This window comes from Cuculus canorus, chromosome 6 (assembly GCF_017976375.1).
Source record: "Cuculus canorus isolate bCucCan1 chromosome 6, bCucCan1.pri, whole genome shotgun sequence".
NCBI lineage: Eukaryota > Metazoa > Chordata > Aves > Cuculiformes > Cuculidae > Cuculus > Cuculus canorus.
This window is the reverse complement of record NC_071406.1, coordinates 16195974-16215176: the sequence shown is the minus strand read 5'-3', so window position 1 is coordinate 16215176 and position 19203 is coordinate 16195974. Positions and strand designations below refer to the sequence as shown.

The 19203-nt window shown below is 46.7% G+C and overlaps 1 protein-coding gene across 2 annotated transcripts in view; it reads left to right on the top strand.

Annotated features, from left to right (window-relative positions):
• Positions 1–19203, top strand: part of MARCHF4 (membrane associated ring-CH-type finger 4) — a 105299-nt gene that overhangs the window by 72956 nt on the left and 13140 nt on the right. For both annotated transcript variants that reach the window (XM_054070322.1, XM_054070321.1), the window contains exon 3: positions 11500–11692. In XM_054070322.1, coding sequence (XP_053926297.1) covers positions 11500–11692 — 193 coding nt within the window. The remainder of the gene's footprint in view (positions 1–11499; positions 11693–19203) is intronic.

Sequence of the window (19203 nt, the reverse complement as noted above, 5' to 3'; positions counted from 1 at the left end):
TTGAACTATTCACAGACAATCTCCACTCCCACATAAAGGTTTCAAAAGCCTGTGCAAAGCATTGCTCTTTCTGGGCTCCCCTGACAGAAAGTGGTTTGATCCACTGGCCTTTGCCATGAACACAAAACCTAAGTGGCAGGAGCGACAGAATTAGAGAGCTCAGCTCCAGAAGCAAGGTTCCCAGAGGACTGTGCAGACCTCAGGCTCAGAGGCTTTACATTGCTGGCTTAGACTTAGCACTTCTCACAGAAGCACTGGGAGATTTGAAGGGTGGGAAGAAGTTACTGGAGTGAAAAGCCACTTGGTCTGGAATTAATGCAGTGTGTGTGGAGTTACAGCTGCGTGCCTAGGCACCCTGTCTGGTGCCAGCACAAAGACACTTCTGGAAAGCAGATGCTATGCTAGCACTAGTATGTGAAGTCCCATGGGAGTGGCTGATGTACCAGGCCTGAACTTCCCACGAGGGCTAAGGGCTGAGGCCCCCCCATAACCCGTCACCTCACATGCTTCATTCCTCAGTGGCTCTCACCATCCTTTGATGCTGGGAAGGGGTAGCAGAGAGGACCCAGGGGCTGCAATTGCCCTGACACTGTGTTGTAACAACATGTCACAGCATGTGCAGGTGAGAAGAGCATCCTTTCTGCTTGGTCTTCACCCTACATGTGGATAACAGGACTACCTAGAAATGCAAACATGTCTCTAACTAAAGACCCTGCCTCTCAAGGTTTGCTGGAACTTCTGCCCACTTTTATTCTTTTTAGAAATCTCTGAATTTCTCAAGCATGAGTTTTGGAAGGCAAATGCTGTAAGAAGTCATGGTCATCTGTTTATTCCAGACCAACGGTAATACAGGCAAGGACTGTACAAACCTCGCTTCCTTGTCGAATGAAACCTGCTTGGATGATGCTCTGAGCCAGGCGAGATTTTAAACAGCAATGTGGCCTACCTTTCCCTATGTCTTCTCATGTGGCAGACCTCTGGAAAGCCAAACCCAGGGAGCTGGCAGGCCCTGAGCTCCTTGAAGCATGTCCAATTGATCCAAACAGAGCAGCACACCAGACACCCACATGTTCCCCAGGATCTGCATGTTTCTCTGCCCGTTTTGACATCTGCTGCACATTTTTTTGGAGTGCCTAGAAGCACAGCAAGGGCCATATGTGTGTGGAGACTTGTGGCGTGGGCAGAAAAGTTACAGCCAGAGGAACATGGTTCATGCGTAATTAAGAGAGACTCCTTCCGGCCTGCAGGCTGTTATGATGTCCTATACCAGAGAGAGGCCTTTAGTCAGGTATTTTGGCAGAATGAACCTCTAAATTAATTGCATCCCCATCCCTGGATTGTCAGCATTTAAGAGGAAAGGTCTGAAAGCAGCAACACTGCAAACCCTCTGAGGCTAAGACATTAAAGTAGTGGGGCAACATAGTAAGTATACTGCCAAGCAGCAGTCAGACAGCAAATGAGCAAAAATATACCACCATCTGCGAGCAACCAGAAAACCCAAAGCTTTTGTCTGTCCCTCCATCCATCTATTCTCCTGCTCTCCAGCCTGCCAGTCACTGAGACAGGAGTCATGGACACAGAGGCTTTAAATGCTCCTCTCCACTGCAACATTTGTGCAAAGCCCATGATTTTAAAAAGACCCTGAAGACACAGGGTTTTAGAAGCACGTAATAGTACTGCAGGCACCCTGGTGCTGATACATATTGGAGAAGGTATCTGCTGTGATGGGGCTCTGCAGTGAATTTCATCTGTACAGCTCTTTTGTGGCTCCTGAGCCACATCCACTCTGATGCTCTGATTTTAGCAGATTTTCTGACAAAGAAAATCTGTTTGAACCAACCCTCCTAGACCTACAAGTATCTGCAGACTCAGAGTTCAACTCTGCTTTACAGTTACCTCTAACTCTTCCTGTATTGTGGATTGTTTCAGCTCCACAGACCCTCAGTTATCCAGTGCTGGGGTTGGGATCTGGTCCTGGTTCTCCTATGGCTCTATTTTGACTATGGTGATGCTCTGTTAAGAGCTGTTGAGTGTGTGGCCTCTTCCTCAGGATTCCCACATCTGCAAGAGAAGTGGACTAGGTCCCGCTGTGTTTGAAATTCGACCTGAGCTCCTGAGCTACAAAGCTTGAGACAAGTTCACTGGTGTCTCCTGCTTGTCCCAACTTGCTGTTGTGTTGAGTGCAAGCCTTGGCTGGTCCCTGCTGAGGTCCAGCTGCAGCCTGTGAACAATGTTTACAGTCATAGTAAGAGAGACTTCGTGGCCTGCTCTTTATAACGGGGGCTTTCCAGGATACCAATACTGCAGCTGAGTTTCGCCAGATGCTTTTCATGCAGAGGAGAGGGGGTTCATCACTGCACAGTTCTATTACATTGCCCTAGTAAACCCTCCTTCCTCCCTGCTGTCTTTCCTGCATCTGAATAAGCCATGGCATCTACAAACGTACAGTAGGGAAGCTACCACAGTGATGGCAAAACTTTGCTTGGTGAATTTATAAAAGGAAAAGCCATCTTCCAAAAGATAATTGAGGATGGTCAGTGCCTTTGTGTACCAGTGAGGGGAGAGACAGACCTAAACTGTGCTTGAAATGGTCTTTCTAAGGAAAACCTCTGCTTGCTTGTGATCCTGGGTCTGAAAATGAGATTGCTGACTATCACAGCTCAGGATGTTAATGTTGCATACTAAGGGGACATGTCAGATACAGCAGTAAAGGTAAACTGAACTAAGGAAGGCATAGGGGAACTCTCAGAGGAATGTAGAGAGGGTTTTCCAGTGAACTGCTTTTCCTAGCAAACTGCTGCGGTAAGGCATAGATACATTCTGTAGGTAAATATCTGCCTTACATCTGCTCATGCTGGTCTTGGCAACCTTTGGAGGTTGCTGGTGCCAAAGGGAGAGAAATATGGATCAGGCCTTAAATACTATAGTAATGACAATATTAATCTGTGTTACATCAGCAGTGGGGGGTTTTCACTCCTAAGCCTCTGAGAAACACTGAAGCAAATATGGAAATGGGTTTATCCCAAGTAGATTATGAAAAGGAAAGAGAACAGGAGTAACATGACTGGCAGACACTGGTCCCAGCTTAGCACAGACTAAGGTTATTGTAAATATGAAGCCCTTTCTGAAGCACCTGGGTTACAGAGCTTTGTCGTATTGGGGAAGTGAGGAAATGTGGGGGAAATAGGTCCAAGACAGCATGGTGTTTTACATGTGCACATCTGGGTAATGTGCCAGAGCAGATGGCCAAAGGGTGTGGTCATGGTAGCAGTGGACAAACACTCCTGAGTGAATGAGGACATTTTCTTCAGTCTGGAGGGATGGAGTCCTCTTTGCAGCGCAGGTAGCAAGCCATCACAGACAGTTGATTGGGATTACTCTGAAGCCACTGTAAGCCCAGAGCTCACAAAGCTGCTGCTGCTAACCTACATGAGCCTTTGAAGCTTTCTGGTACCACAGAGTCCTTAGTTCTGCCTTGTTCGGTGCTGGCAGAGCATCTGCAGAGCTTTCTACTTGCCTAAAGGTCGTATTCTTGACTGAAAACCTGAGTGAGCTGCCAGTTCTTAAAGGTGCACTTCAGAACAGCTCAGTGGCTACCTGGAACTCAACAGTCATTATCAGCTGATGAAAGGAGGGCTCAGTTTTAGTCTTTTTCTGCAAGGTGGGATTACTTGATAATGTGTCCTTACTAGAGCTTGAACATTTGAACTGGAGATTTGGAGGGACAGAGCTGTTGCAACAGCTGGGGGTTGCTTCAGGAGAACCCCCAGCACAGATCAGTTGATAAAGACAGACGCGCTGGAGCCTGTAGGCCACAGGCCCTGGGAGGGAGTGAGATAAGAACTTTAACAAAGATTGCTGGCTTGATCGCGGGTACTTATTGTTGAATGGCAGGAAATTGTCGTTGGGTGAGGCAGAAGACCCTTTTGTATTAGCCAAAGACCCTTTTGTATTAGCCAATACTGAGCTCGCTTTTTGCAATATGTATGAGCCTAAATTAGCTGTAACTGGTATAAATATAAGTTAGCTGCACAATAAAGACGACATTTGCTTGCATCAAGCTGCGTCCCGTCTCTTAATCGCGGCAAATTGGTGCCCCGTGTGAGGCAGGCTGATAACCACCTATCTGTGTGGCATGCCGCGAGTCCCTCGGAACTTTGAATGAGCTGCTGAAAGGAAGCAGGATCCTGGCCAGGAACAATCCCTCTGGAGAATTGAGGTGAGCCGTGGGAAAGATGGGGAATCAGATGTCTTCCCCCGAAAGAGACGTATATGAACTCATGAAAGCCCTTCTTAAGAAACAAGGTAAAAATATTTCTGGGCATGATCTTAAAGTAATACTTAAATGGGTACAGGAAAAGATACCCACCGTAACCGCATCTACTATATTTACGCGGGAACTCTGGGACGAAGTAGGGTTAAAACTGTGGGATGCAACAAGCACAGGGAATGCTGAAGCACAGCGTATGCTCCCGTGGTGGAGGAGTATTTTTGAGACTTTAAAAGTACAAGAAAAGAGCCCCCGAGACAAGGTGAAAGGGGAGGAGGACTTTCCAATTATCCTTCCATTATCACTAGTAAAGGATGGACCCTCCGTGGTACCAGAACTGTGCGCCGCTGGCTGTCCTCCTGAGGAGGATCCCTTTGATCCAGGACCTTTCCGAAGGCCTGGATCGTCCAAAAGGAATCTGCCGCCCGACATCATAAGCCTTTGGAGAGATAAAGACGGAACAGGGCTGCACAAAATAATAGCGAGGAATCAGAGGAGGTAGAAGATGGCGTGGCAGAGGAAACACCAGATCTTCGCTGGAAATCAGTTAGTTATGAAGCGATAAAAGAAATTTGAAAGGCTGTAAAAAGAAAGTATTGACTGTTTCGTCACCAAGCTGCCCACCGCCCCAGCGCTCGAAACAGCCACCGGCTCCATCGTATACATGAATAATTCACAGCCGTCATAGGATAGTCCTCTGCCACGAAAATGCTCTAACAACCAAAGTCTACTACCTGTTAAACAATTGATACATACCTTATTTTGTGATATATCTGCATGTTTTAAATGTTGTGTGTGTTCGGTGCCGTGTGTAGTTTGAGTATTCATACCATCATGCTATTCTTATTGACCGGTCGTAAAAAATATTGTATGGGTATATTAAGCCAGCTCTCAAAAGAGGGGTTCTGTGCGTGTGTATGCGTGTGTGTGTTTAAAGCGCTTTAAACGTTTGTAAGACTTGCAAATTGGGTTTTGGTTATATTGAGCTTCTGTTTTGATTAATCTTAAAAATGCAACTCTGAAACCTTTCAATCTCAAACGTCCGCTAAGCCGGCAAACAGGTAGATTTACCTGGGACCTTTGAAGTGAAAGGCTGCAGAGGACAAGATTTTAAAATACATAGCTGTGTGTGAGTCTCCCCCCCATACTCCTGATTTTGTTTGAAAGTCAAGGTTTTTTTGTTTTGTTTCAGCTTGGGAGTCCTTATCTCTCTCTAGGGGAGTAACAATTTATGAAGAACACTCTGCATTCCAGTGTCCCTTATCAGATCAGCAACTGCTGGGTCCTAGTGCAGACAACTGTAAAGGGAATTTTAGCCAGATACTAATGAAGACATGATTTAAGAGTCCAAAAGGAGTATGCTCTGAGAGTAAAAAACTGCAAAGGAATAGAAAAGTTAATACATTTGCACCCTTGAGAATTTCCATACAGGTAAAACCAGATAAAAGTAGCCAGGGGGTAAACCGTTAACATTAAAGAACCAAGGAAACCAGCAACCCAGCGTGCAGGGTAGACGTGTGACAACAGTCAATGCTCCTGCTTGGATCTTCTCCACAGCCTCTTCAATAATAAGGGATTGAAGGTTTCGCTGTAAGCTTTTGGTCTTATTGGTAACGGGTTTGAGTGCTTGGTTAGTGGGTCATTTGAGTGTTGCTTTGCAGGGTCTTTTTGTGTAGCCTGGTGTTATTAATTCTGCTTTTACTGGACAAATACAAGTTATGGTATATATTCCTTTCCCACCTGTGTACATCACCCAAAGCAGTTGTGTTACTCAATTAATACCATTTCTAAGATTGTGGTAGAGAAAATAGGCCTTCAGGTCGCACCTGGGGGAATTCAAACCTGGAAGTGTTTTAGGTGGAAAGTTTTGAATGCCACAATTGAACCCCTGCAAGGCAAATTACAAATAGTAGTTAAAACAATTTACAAAAGCTCCAAGGAACAATCAATCGAGTTAAACCTTATTTGGGTATAACTAATGCAGAACTAAGTCCATTATTTGATCTTCTTAAGGGAGGACATGGCTTTAACAGCACCTCTTACTTTTAGGAGTGATGCACAACAAACTTTGAGCAAAATTGGAAAAGCCATTACTCAGAGAAAAGCTCGTAGACGACTTGATGGTGAGGCATTTGGTCTAATAGCACAATTAGTACCTTTTAAAAGTAAAGCTCCTCAAACTGAAAAGAAAAAAAAAAAAAAAAAAAAAAAAGAGAAATATTACCTCCTAGTGAAAGAATTGCAAAGGCGACTTATGTGTTGAACTTTTGAACTTTTTACATTTAACTGGAAATAGAACTAGTCCTCCTAGTGTAATCCATCACCGATCCTAGAGTCAGGACTGAATAACCAGGACCAGCAAGATATCAAGGTACTATACAAAGACCGGGACTCAGGCGAATGGGAAGGACCTGTTGAGCTAAAAATGACAGGAAGAGGTTATGTTTTGTTTGTCATTACAGACAGCGGTCCAAGATAGGTTCCAGCGAAATAGGTCAGTAATAATGGATGCTTGTGTAATGTATAATTGTACCTATAAAATCACTCAAAAAGGTCAGAATGTAAATGCTAGTTTACCTGTGTATAGAAACGAAACAGCCTTGTATAGTCATATCTTTCCTAAAGTATCACGTTCTTTTTCTTTTCCAGTTGCTTTGCATGTAGAAAATTTTTGTCTGATTAATGGAGTTAAAGTGTGCAGAGGAATATTGTCAAAATTTAATTGCAGGCTATGTAGCCTTGGATGGTTTACGTTACTAACTCCCAATCTCACTATGATTTATAACAAGAAACGAAGTAAACAAAACAAACGATCTATCCATCAATTTGGGGCTGACTGTGAGAGTACAGTCACCTTTCTGGGAACCTGGAGAAATTGTAGCTGCCTCGGCATTAGCTCCTGGGGTAGCAACTGCAGCAGCCTTGACAAAGCTGACAAATTTGGGATGTTGGTTGAGTAAGCAGACTAAAGCTACTTCAATGGCTTTGACTGGCTTGTTAGCGGATGTTAATAGTGTTAGGCATGTTACGTTACAAAATAGAGTTGCAAGAGATTTTTGCTTTTAGCATAGGGACATGGTTGTGAGGATTTTAAAGGTATGTGTTGGCATGAATCTTTCCGACCACTCGGAATCTATTTATGCGAGCATTCAACAGCTTAAGACTGGAGTCTCCAAATTACAACAGAGTGATAGTTGGGACTGGTTAGATAAACTCTTTAAAGGATGGGGACTTCCAGGGTGGTTGAGAAGCCTTGTAAAAATGGTCGTATATGCTTTAGGTGTTTTTGTCTTGTTATTACTTTTATTGCCATTGTTTATTACAATGTTTGCAAAGGTTGGTAGCGCGATCTATGAAAAAGATTCTTGTTGTGCAACAGGAAGGGGGAGATGTTGCAACAGCTGGGGGTTGCTTCAGGAGAACCCCCAGCACAGATCAGTTGATAAAGACAGACGCGCTGGAGCCTGTAGGCCACAGGCCCTGGGAGGGAGTGAGATAAGAACTTTAACAAAGATTGCTGGCTTGATCGCGGGTACTTATTGTTGAATGGCAGGAAATTGTCGTTGGGTGAGGCAGAAGACCCTTTTGTATTAGCCAAAGACCCTTTTGTATTAGCCAATACTGAGCTCGCTTTTTGCAATATGTATGAGCCTAAATTAGCTGTAACTGGTATAAATATAAGTTAGCTGCACAATAAAGACGACATTTGCTTGCATCAAGCTGCGTCCCGTCTCTTAATCGCGGCACAGAGCTATGTCTGCAGCCATGCATTCAGACAAAGAGCTTTGGGAGTTTCAGATGTGCCGGTAAAGGTACTTTGCAGTGTTGCTGAGACCTTTCTTTGCAGCTGTAGTGGTGATCCAAGGACAATAGTGTCACCCAGTAAATCCCTGGTCTGCTGGCTGTAATGATGGTGGAGAGGAGTTAGGAGAATGGGTGATTTTCTAAGGGCTGTTATGAAATCTGAAAGGCACAGTGCTGTGACTGAGGCAGGTTCCTGAGGCCACTGGTGCAGGGATGCATCAAGCCCAGCTCCTGCAGCCGAAATTCATCAGCATTTCCCACCTCTGAACAGCTCTTGGACGCTTCTGTCTGTGCTCTCATTGAGTAACATGCTTCCTCTCTCTCACCTCTTTTCCCCTCTCTGTGCAAACCTCATACCCTAGGAGATATAGCGAAATAGAATTAAAAGATGGTTATTGGTGGCTCGGGCTAGATGTGTGATTCTAAATTGCAGTTCTCAGGGTTGCCAGAGAGGAAACACAACATTTATTGCTTACTTTTTTTTTTTTCCTGGAAAATATTAAATTCTTCTGCAAGCTGGTTATTTTCCCCGGTGTTCAGCTCTGACCGATTTACCTCCTTGCCAAAGGGTAATCACACCTCAGTGCCACCTCCTGAACAGTCAGGACTGCTCCTGTGTCACTGTCACTTAGTGCCAGATGCCAGGAGTCTCCTACCCCCTGGCATGGCTGATGGACTCCAGCTTCTTCATTATCACTGCTGCAAACTTTCCTGGCAGCTGCTGCCAGCTAAGCAGCATCAGGCCATGTCCCTGCCTGCATTTCAGCCTCTCTGTTCCAAACCAAAGGGACCATGGTTTGAAGTTCACACTCAGGTATAACGTCTCTGTGCCGTGAGCCCTGTCCCCTTTGACAGCACATTTAGTACTACACCCATCTGCAAGGCAGCGATGATGGTTGTACATAGTTGCTAGTTGTAGGAAACAGCTCTCTCTTCTTTTTCTGCCTTTAATTGCTACCTTGGAAGGACCTGTTGCTACCACAGGCCTTGCAGTGTGCCAGACAGATGGTGAGGAGCCAGTTCATTACCTCCTCGAGAGAGAGAAATGATGCAGAATGATTTGGCTGGCACAGGCGCACATGGGTCAGCGTGAGGGACCTTCAGTAAAACCTTTGCAGGCAGTACCAGGCTGTGCACTGAGCTCCCTGCACTTTTGACCCTTCAGCTTTCACCTGAGTTAATGGAAGGAGAGATGAGTTCTGTGGAAAGTTGACGGGGTGAAAGTGCCACCCCACACACGTACCCAAACCCTCTTCCTACCACATGCCTCTAGTCCTGGAGCTCTGAGTTGATGGCACTGGTTGTGGATTTGTCCTGTGTCTGCTTATGGTGCTACTGACAACAAAGCTGAAGAGATGATGCGAAGGCAGCATAGGTGCTGATCCCACCCTCAGAACCCAGATTTGGGAGTGATGGGTTATAAGTAACCTTTCCCCTGTCTTATGTCAGGGGAGGATTTGCACAGCTGTGCATCTGCTGTGGACTCCAGCATCCCTGCATCTAGCCTTGACCCATTGTAACTGGCACCACTGAGCTTCCAACACTAAGAGAAGGGCTGTTCACTACCTCAGCTTTTTGTGGCACAAAGAGGGCACGGGTCTGGCTGGATTTGGTGGAGGTGTGGGGCAGGCTGGGCTGTGGCAGAGGGGGAGCAGGCTGTTTAAGAGATCGGAGTGTCTGCAGTGCTTGGTGTTTGCCTTTGGCTGGGCCAGCTACTGGTCCAGATCGCAGGAAAGGGGTCTGGAGTTATCTGAGCCTGGGAAGGGGATTGGGGCTATCTGAGCCCAGTCCAGCTTCAGCAGGGAACAAGAGCTCTCTCTGTTCAGTGGCTTTATAGTCTACTCTGTAGTCAACTATGAAATAAGCTGGTACCACCCACTTCACTGATGCTGCACATCCCTGACATATGATTTGAGGGCTGCCTGCCTTTGCAGGGTGTCAGTCAAGGAGCAAGGCTGGCAGACACGAACCCTTGGGCTCACCTCTGAGCCAAGCCAGGCAATCTCCTTCCAGTTGCAACCCGCAGACCTCAGCCTCAGACTGAAGCTCTCATCTGTTCCTCTCCAAAGGCAGCCCTCTGCAGGGGAGTGCATTCAGTTCAGGGGTTTGGTCATTGGACTGGTAGCAATGCCATACATGCCTGTACCAGTACAAAGTCACCTGTTGTCCTTCTTGCCCTTCAATCAGGATTGAAAGTCCTCCCTACCTCCCAAAAAACACTGGTAACTCCTGGCTGGCCTGGGCGTTGTAAGAGGAACCCACCAACTGAACTGCCAAAGGATGTGACAAGGCTTGATTGGTGATCCTGCTGTTCCAGGATATGTTTGACAAATGGGCAGGGGGCTGAGGGCACGCTGGAGATGCTGCCTCGCAGGGACACTGAATCTAGGCTGAATCCAGGATAAATATTTTCAATTCCTCTGAATCCACTGTACTCGCAGGAGGTTGAAGTCTGCCTTGATTCATCCTTCTGCCAGTCCCACTGAGATTTCAAGGACTTGTATCTCACAGCTAAAGGTGGCCTATATACTTCAATGCCAGGGGAGACTGTCTCTCCCCAGCCTGTTTACGCGTTTGATTTCTAATTTGCAGGAGGGGCTATGGACCATGTCCCCACATCTCGTTAAAGAAAGCAGTTTCTGCTCTTCGTTTTTACAGGGCAGTTCTCTCAGCAGTGTAAATCTTATTGAGGAGGTTTTATGCTGGATGACAGAGGGGAGTCTGGTCTTAGGATATTTATACCATGGCTTATACAAAGCTATTTGACATAGTGAATGGATTTGGAGGAGTTATTTCCTTTTTTTTCTTCTTCTGAGGAAGAAGCATTGACGTTTACCTTGGAACACAGCCTGAATATGTCATCATCTAAAGGCAGGGTGTCCTGACCACAGCACCTTGTGTTGTTTGTAATGAGTTTTGTGGGATGTGCGTTGCGGCTGTGATATCCTACCTTGCACTGTGATCCTGTCAGATCTCACAAAGTGGTACAGAGCCAGCTCATGGGAGGCCTCTGAAGGAAAGCCTGGTTCTCTGAGACACTTCTCAGAGATGCTGCCTGGCCTCCCTGTGAGGTAGCAACTGAGTATCCTGGTTTCTGATGGCCATCACAGACCTGCTGTCACAGGGATTTTATTTTTGGTCCCAAGTCCATACTACCACCCCCAGGTCTCTGTGCTCTCTTGGTGAGATGCAGGATTACTCCCCATTGCCTCTTCAGCATTGCTAACAGGAAACATGGGGTCATGCATTGTTGAACAACTGCTGTGCTCCATACCAGATGTCAACCAGGTACTCATAGATGCTCTTTGAGATCCAAAACCCACCAAAGTGATGTAAAACTGCAATGCACCCCAACTAACTAATATCTTCTCTTTTTCCTTCCTCCCCTTTGTCCCCTTTCCTTTTCCCATTGCCTCCTCTTGCAGTGGCAGGCCATCTCTCTGACAGTCATTGAGAAGGTTCAGATAGCAGCGGCCATCCTGGGTTCCCTCTTCCTCATCGCTAGTATCTCATGGCTCATCTGGTCGACCTTCAGTCCTTCAGCCAAATGGCAGCGTCAGGACCTGCTCTTCCAGATCTGCTATGGAATGTACGGCTTCATGGACATTGTCTGTATAGGTGGGTGATCGCATCTCATGGCACAGCCAAAGCCACCTGCCCAGTCACCTGCGGAGAGGAGCAGGAGATGGTGTGGAGACCCAGTTGGTACAGCTCTGTTCGAATTGAGCATCCCCGGCTTTTGCTCCTCTTTGCTTTTGCAACACCTATTTTAAAGTCCTCTCTGCTTGTCTGGGCAGCCCTGGAATATCTTTTTGGCTGGGCTGACAGAGGGACCTGCAGCAACCCCAGAGAGAACAAATCTCTCTTCAGAGCGAGAAGAGGGGGGAGAGGTCTGGAGGAGACCGGGGAATGTAAGACTTTGAGTAACACTAGGAAAGAAACTCCTTCCTTTCTGGAGTAGCAAATTTAGGGACTAATCCATGACTGGGCACAGCAAGGTCTCTCTACATGCAGCCTCTTAGCTCCACAACCCAATCTTTCTGCTGGGCAGAGGTGGCTGCCTGTTCTTTGGCTCACCCTGGAGCTGCACGTCCCAGTCAGCCCAGGTAATGTCTCAGCCTGGTGTCCTTGTCAGGTTGCTGGTACAGAGCAGCTCTGAGGATGAAGCTGTCCTGACAGCAAAGCAGATGCTGGCAGCCCAGCTCCAGCAGGGTCTCCCTGAGAGCTTGAGCTGGAGTGCAAGGCCTACAGGATGGGGGGGAGACACAGCTGATGATACCCATGGGCAGAGGAACTCACCAGGCAGGCGGCTGAAGGAGCGGTGGTTACCAAAACAGTTCAATGAACACCAGTCACTGCAAATGTACTCCTCAGCAGTGTCCACTCAAGCACAGGCTACCAGATAACGTCAAAGAGGGTCCCTGAAAGCTCCAGAAACTCAGTGGGACAAGGCTTGGTGAATTTGTATTTGAATGGGTAGGCCCACTCCAGAGGGAAGGAACACAGCCCCCAGGTCAGCCTTCAAGAGGAGAAGGACAGACTATATCACAGAGCAGCAGCTGATGAAATCAGAGTACAGAAGTGAAAGAAACAGCTAAATGTCTGGACTGCTCACCCTGGCATATGGGATCAAATGGCTCTTGGCTTCATCCTTCCAACCCAGGGCTCAGGTCTGCCAAAACCCAGGCAAATTCCTCCCACTGCTGCCACCATTGTGCTAGCAATGAGGTGGGAGTTTGGCCTGTAGAGATCATGCTGCTTCTCCATGAGATGCTGGTGGAGCTACCACATCTCTCCAGGAACAGAAGATGCAAAGGAAGTGAAAGAGAGATGGGCAGCACCCCACGTGTTGGTACAATAGCCACTGGTGACATCCTCTTGTTGGTGGAACTAGGAGTGGAAAAAAATTATCCGTGTGTGTGTGGTGTGCATTTGTGTTGCCTTGTTGGCTGAGGACAGAAGTGTGGAGCCCTGGCCTGGGTAGGTGTCAGTAACATGATTAACTGGCTTTGATAAAGTTTCGAGAACTGAAGGGAAGTGATAAGCTCATCTGTCAAGAAGAGCTAAATTCTGCCACATAGCAGAGAACAAACCATGCCATCCGTGAACTAAAGGGGAACAGGGCAAACAGAGTCTGATTTGAGGTTCTTTGTTTCTTTCTTATTGAGTTTTTAAAGGGTCTGGCCTCTATTCCTTTTTTCACCATCTCTGAGGGGAAAAAAAGATCCTTTGCTTCTCTACTGAAATCACCATGAAACTCAGTGCCCTAAGCTGGGAGTTTTGATTTTTTCCAGTCATAGAGCAAGTAGCCATCCCATTTCCAGGAACATTTCAGAGTTGTGGCTTGGGGCAGACCCTTGTCTCAGACATGCCAGACATGCTGGCTTTCCCACAAACTCAAAAGCAGGTGGGAAGTGTTCAAGTGCAGTGAGTTAACATGTCTGTGTGGGGCTTCTCTTGCCCAACTCCACTGGTGCTCCGTGCAGCATGTCTGCCTGTGCTGCCAGGCAGCCCACGCACATGGCTCAGCCAGGAGAGATGATGTTCTGGACCATGTGAGCCTTTGTATACATTTCCCTGTAAAAACTCATACATGCATGCAGCCAGCCCTCTGCTCCTGCCCCGCTCCGGTGTAAAACTTGCTTGTTTTATGCATCAATACCTTTTGCAATTGCAGCTGCTGCTGCTTCAGGGTCTGCAGTGGAGAGGAAGGGAGCTATGAGCAGTACTAGCTGAGATCTGGTGTTCACTCTCCTTCCCACCTCCTCTTCCACCTCTTCCTTCTCTGCCAAGTGACAAATGAGGGGAGCTGTGACTCCCTGGCTGTGGATGCAGTCAGATCTTTCCTCTGACCAGCTTCTCCCCAGCCTTGCTGATTTCAAGGAGCTGTGCTAGCCACAATGCTGGTGTGTCCCATGGAGAGGCCAGGTCAGATCAGGCCAGCAGAAGGGGCTGATCAAGGGGAACTCCACGACTCGGTATTTTTCTTCATTCGTTATAGCTTTCCTCAACTGTGATGCATGCAGCAGTGCTAGCTCCCTAGAAGACTCATGGTGAGTTCTTCATCATGGTGAGCTAGTCTCCATCTCTTTGCCCTTCTCCCAAACCCTGCAGCCTGGCGCAGGATCTTTGATCACAGCTGGGCAAAGCCAGCTCCAGAGATTCGTAGTTCTACTCCTGACTGCCAGCATGTCCCAAAGCCTCTTGTTACTCCTCCCTGGGCTTTAGTTCCACTTCTGCAAGTTCAGGATAAAACAGCTCATGGATAATTGCTGTGACAATGGTTCTTGAAATACCAGGGTGCTGTCTGTGCATTTCGTTGTCTCTTCAGCCCTTTTTCCTTTTTGCTTTCCAGCCTGTGGGTGGGTAGGAAAGATTTAGGGACTAAGAAATGCTCAGTGAGGGGGAAAGAGCAGGACATTAAGTGCACTCAGTTCCACCACACTTGGTTTTTTTCAGCTAATGTAACACACGTCTGTGCATTGTTTGGTAACAGACTGGGCAGCCCAAGCTAGCAGAATGTTGTACTGTAGGTCCCACACTAATTGTACGAAATCCATTTGTTCCTTACCTGAGTTTGACCTCAAGTTTTGCTTTCATTGGCAGAAAAGCAGAGGTTTGAAAGACAAGGTATTTACTAAACAGCAAATGTGCTGAAGCAGAGCTTTTCTGTTGTTCCTGCCAATTCCCACTTTAGTTGTCTTTGTATGTCTTGTGCCTATTGAGTAGGCAGTGACATTTGTCCAGGAGGCCAGTTTACAGACCCTATCAGGACACTTCCTCCAGTACTGTAGACTCTCAAAGCTGGGGAAAACACCAAATCTGCAGAAAACCTGACTATTGTCAGATAGAAATTACGCACCTAGTCAGCAACTGCCCAGCTGTTTTGTGGGGCCTCCTCTCTACCAAGTCTCTAAGGGATTTAGGTAGCAATTTGCCAAGACAGGGATATGGGTAATCCCATGGCAGCATTGGTCTTTCCAATGTGGAGTCAAAGGTGAGGGCACAGGTGCTCACTTGCACTTATAGCTCCCTAAGGACAGATTATTTAGTTGTTGTTATCTTCACTTGAGCTGTGCTTGATCTGAAATAGTTAGATATCTCCAAGCTGAGCTCTCAAAATACAGCTGTTAACGCAGAGACTATTGATCTGTTCATTGAAATCCAGAGGTCTTAGGTTTGACCCTCAGCCACTCACATTCAGTAATACATTATTTTTCTTTGGAGTTCGTTAGATCCTAGTGTGCTCCACGAAAATAGTTGTAAGGGACAGACACCATTCTCTACCTCTTCAACCACTATGGAAACAAAAGTAAAATTAATTTGCTCCTTATGAATGGCAGGACAGATGGTATGGCCCCAAGTACCAGAAGCTACGTCCATCTGGGCAAGATATGCAAGATAGTCTTTCAACATTATTCTCCCACTTGCTTTCTGACATCTAACAGGAGGGCTAGAAAGGATTGCTTGGAATTTGTGGGAGTCTCCAGTACTGGACTTTTTTTAAGAACCTGTTAGAAAACATATGTTAAGGACAGGTTGTGGAGAGATGATCTTGGTTTGTGATGGAGGAACAGAATAAAGGCTTCTTGATATCCAGCCAGCCCCAACATCTTTGATTCTGATCTCTCTCTTTTTCTTATGTGCTATCTCTTGTCACGTCTGTAGGACAGATATGAGAGTTGGATTAAGCTAGAAATGGATAATGGTGCCAGCATAGGTATTGCTCTGCTATGAAGCTATCTACAACACAGACGTTTGAGATCAGCAACCAGGAGGTGAATGAAAAGTGAGACGAGGACTGTGCATTTGATTAACTGCTCTCTCCATGTATTCTTGAGAGGTAAATCCAGAAAGCTGGCATATAGAGGGATTAGCAGAAATGCAGTTATTGAAATGCAGAGATAAATGGAGCAAGCATTCATAGGACTGCATTTTTTGAGTAGGAAGGGTAGCAGCATAGACCTGGGCTGTAAGTCCTGGGAGATACCAGCCTGTTAATTAAATGACAGTCCTTGGAGGGAGGAGGAGGGGTTTGCCTCTCTCTCTGTCAAAGTGCAATTAGGAAAAGTCAGCGTTTGTATATTAAGGTGTCATTTGGGGTCAGGAGGACGGGAAACCATCTCCTGTTAAACAAGGAGGAACTCTGCCAACTAATGAGAGCGTGTCACAGTCTCTGGGCTCAGGCATCACCAGATCGGCTGCAAGGGGGAAACATGTCTCAGGAAGGCCATTAACAGGATGTGTGTGCAAAACTGTCACTGTTACAGTTTGTGCATGCCGTTCTGCTTGTGCTCACACAGGGTTGTCCCTGTGGTTGGCATGCTGGGGGCTTCATCCCCCAAAAAAATAATCCGATCTGACTCTATGTGGATCACTGTCTGGTGGGGACTGTTGCTTTGTCCATGCCCACCTAGTTCTTGCTCTCTGACTCACCCTGCCTTGGTGCTGACAGCACTAAATCCTTGTGCTCTTTGAAGCTTTTCCTTCGCTTTCCTTGGCAGCCAGTCCCTGAGGGTATTTGCCTTCACAACAGTAACTGCACTGCAGCTCAATAGCACAAGAGACAGGCAAAGCAAGACCATTCATCCTGCCAACGATTTTTGTTGGCACACTATGGCAATCCATTACAGATCAGGAAGTGTGCGCCCGCTGTTTTTAATCCCAGCTGCCAGCAAGAATAATCAAAAGCATCCAGTATGTCTGACGGCATATCAGCACAACCGTAGGTAATGACATAAGAAATCAATAGCCAATTAAAACTGATCCACAGCATTTGATCTTTCATAGTGCAATGGGAACAGTAATTAATGGAGCTTCCTTGAGACAGTCACAATTCAAACTTCCTGCCAAGACTAATGTGGTTTTGGTTTAAATGAGCTTTGCTTCTTAGAGGAAATGCCAGGTTGAGGAAGCCTCAGGTTGTTTTCTAGCCAGGTCACTCAGGCCCACAGCATTCAAAGGATTTGGGAGTCAAAGTTCCCATAAAATAAAGATAAATTGAGAAAGCAGGTGCCTTCAGGGTCTTCATCTGTACTGATCTCATTCTCAAAAGGAAAGTAGATGTTTACATTCAGGTTTGTGTAGTCCCCCAAGGTACAAACAGGAAGAATTGCTACAGCAGTAGAGGAGCACTTCTGGGGAAGCACCAAGCCCACGCTGGTTTGGTGACACCCTAAAAGCAGAATGCATGGCAGAGAAGTTCAGCGAATGTCTCCAGAGGAGAAACCTGAGACCAATCCAGACAGCTTTGACATACCTGGAAGAGACCCATGAGAGTGTGCAGGTCGTCTGTGTCATTTGGTGTTATGCACTGCTTGCCATGCTGTTCACACACTTCTTGCCCACTTGCTTGCAAACTGGAGCTACTAGGAGCTAACTTGAGTGACCAGGTCTGGGTCCTATCATCAGAGCAAGTAGTTGGGATAAAATCAGACAGCTGATTCGCTTTTTTTTGCATGGTGAATTCTGGTTTGCATACATTCAGCCACAACACGCATGCTCAAAAAGTCACTGAGCAAGTCATTGATTTTTCAGCTATAAAGGGGAGTGTGGAGATAGTAACAGTACCCACAGAGACCGTCATGGCATGTTCAATCCATCTGGGCAGGAACTGTCCCTTGAGAGCAGTCATTCAGGGCTCTGTAGCTGAGCCAGCAGTAGAAGAAACAACACTGCACAGCTGATCTGCTGACTGACTTCTTGGCCACTATCCAGAACAGCGGATGCTCAGCAAAGCTGAGACATGCTGCCCCTCTGTTCCTGAAAGATGGGACCTATTTTTATCTAATGCTGTATTGATTATTCAGTAAGAGAGCAGAGTGGGCCAGCTAGCATGTGTGCATGTGTGCTGCTTTCACCAGCGGGCATTTCTGCAGAGGTTCAATGCACCTATTAACTCCAGTGCAGCTCCACCAGCTCTCCGCAGAATGAGAATGTCACTGCTGAGCAAACAGCCGCAGGGTTTGGACCTGGTTCTGAATCCCCTCCCTTTTTGCAGGGAAGGAGCTAGGCTTCCAGCAGTCAGAGCAGCACCTGGGCTTTCACACAGTGGCCTTTCAGCTCCACAATCCTTCACCACATGAATCTCCATGCAGTTTCCACTGTTGAAACAGGGCTCCGGAGATGTGTTTTGTCGTGAATAACCAGATGGTGCTCTCTGCTCCAGTGGATCAATGTGTTTAGCATTTAATGAGGGCAACATAATTAACATTTTCTGAGGTGGAAAAGAAATCCTTTTGCCTTGTGAACTGCATCTTGTGCTTTTCAGGGTGATGCATTATAATCAGAACGATACTTCCCTGTCACTAAACCCCATGCTGGAATCAGTGCCTGGTGTCCCTGTGTTAAGTTCCCATCCATGGGCTGAGGCAGAAGCACTCACCTGCTTTTCACAGATTCTGCACTACGGCAGGAGTTTCTCTTGTAGACAGCTGGTAGGATCTCCTGCACCAGTTGCATAAATTTTGCTGTCTAGTAAAGGCTGGAAAAATTCCTCAGCTCTGTGCCAGGCTGTGTTTTTCTGAGTGTCTTCTGTCCCATTGCTCCTCCTACAGCTTCCATCCCTGCAGAATCATTAGTCTAGGAGCTAGGAGACTGTGGTCCATGGCATGCTGTTATGGCTGCAACAAGAAAAGTCAGCTCCATAGTCAGAGATGAGGCTGCAGTGGGTCATCCCCCATGCATAGTGAATGCGGCTGTTTTCAATGTGTCCTCAGCTCTGTAGGGAGTCAGAGGTAGAACTAAGAAGAGATTAACATGAAGCCACATCAGTCCAACTCTACAATCACTTCTTAAAGTAGTAACTGAGTAGTTCTTCTCCTGGAGGGATAGCTGCCTACCAACAGAGCCATCTTTCAGACCCAGATACAATAGTCTGTAAGCACTAATGCTGCAAAACAGCCCCATGGGTTAAGTTGCTGAGCTTAAGCTGCTAAACTTATTCCACCTGAAAGTAACTACCTGAAGCAGTGCTTTCTTCCTGAACCAAGACCCACGGCCTGAGTCCCTTTGCCTCATGAAAGAGCTGGATCCACAATACCTAGACGAGCATGCAATGTTTGGCAGAAGTTGTTAAACAAGATTTAATAATGCCAGGGATCCCTTGCCCAGTAGTCCAGACAGCACAT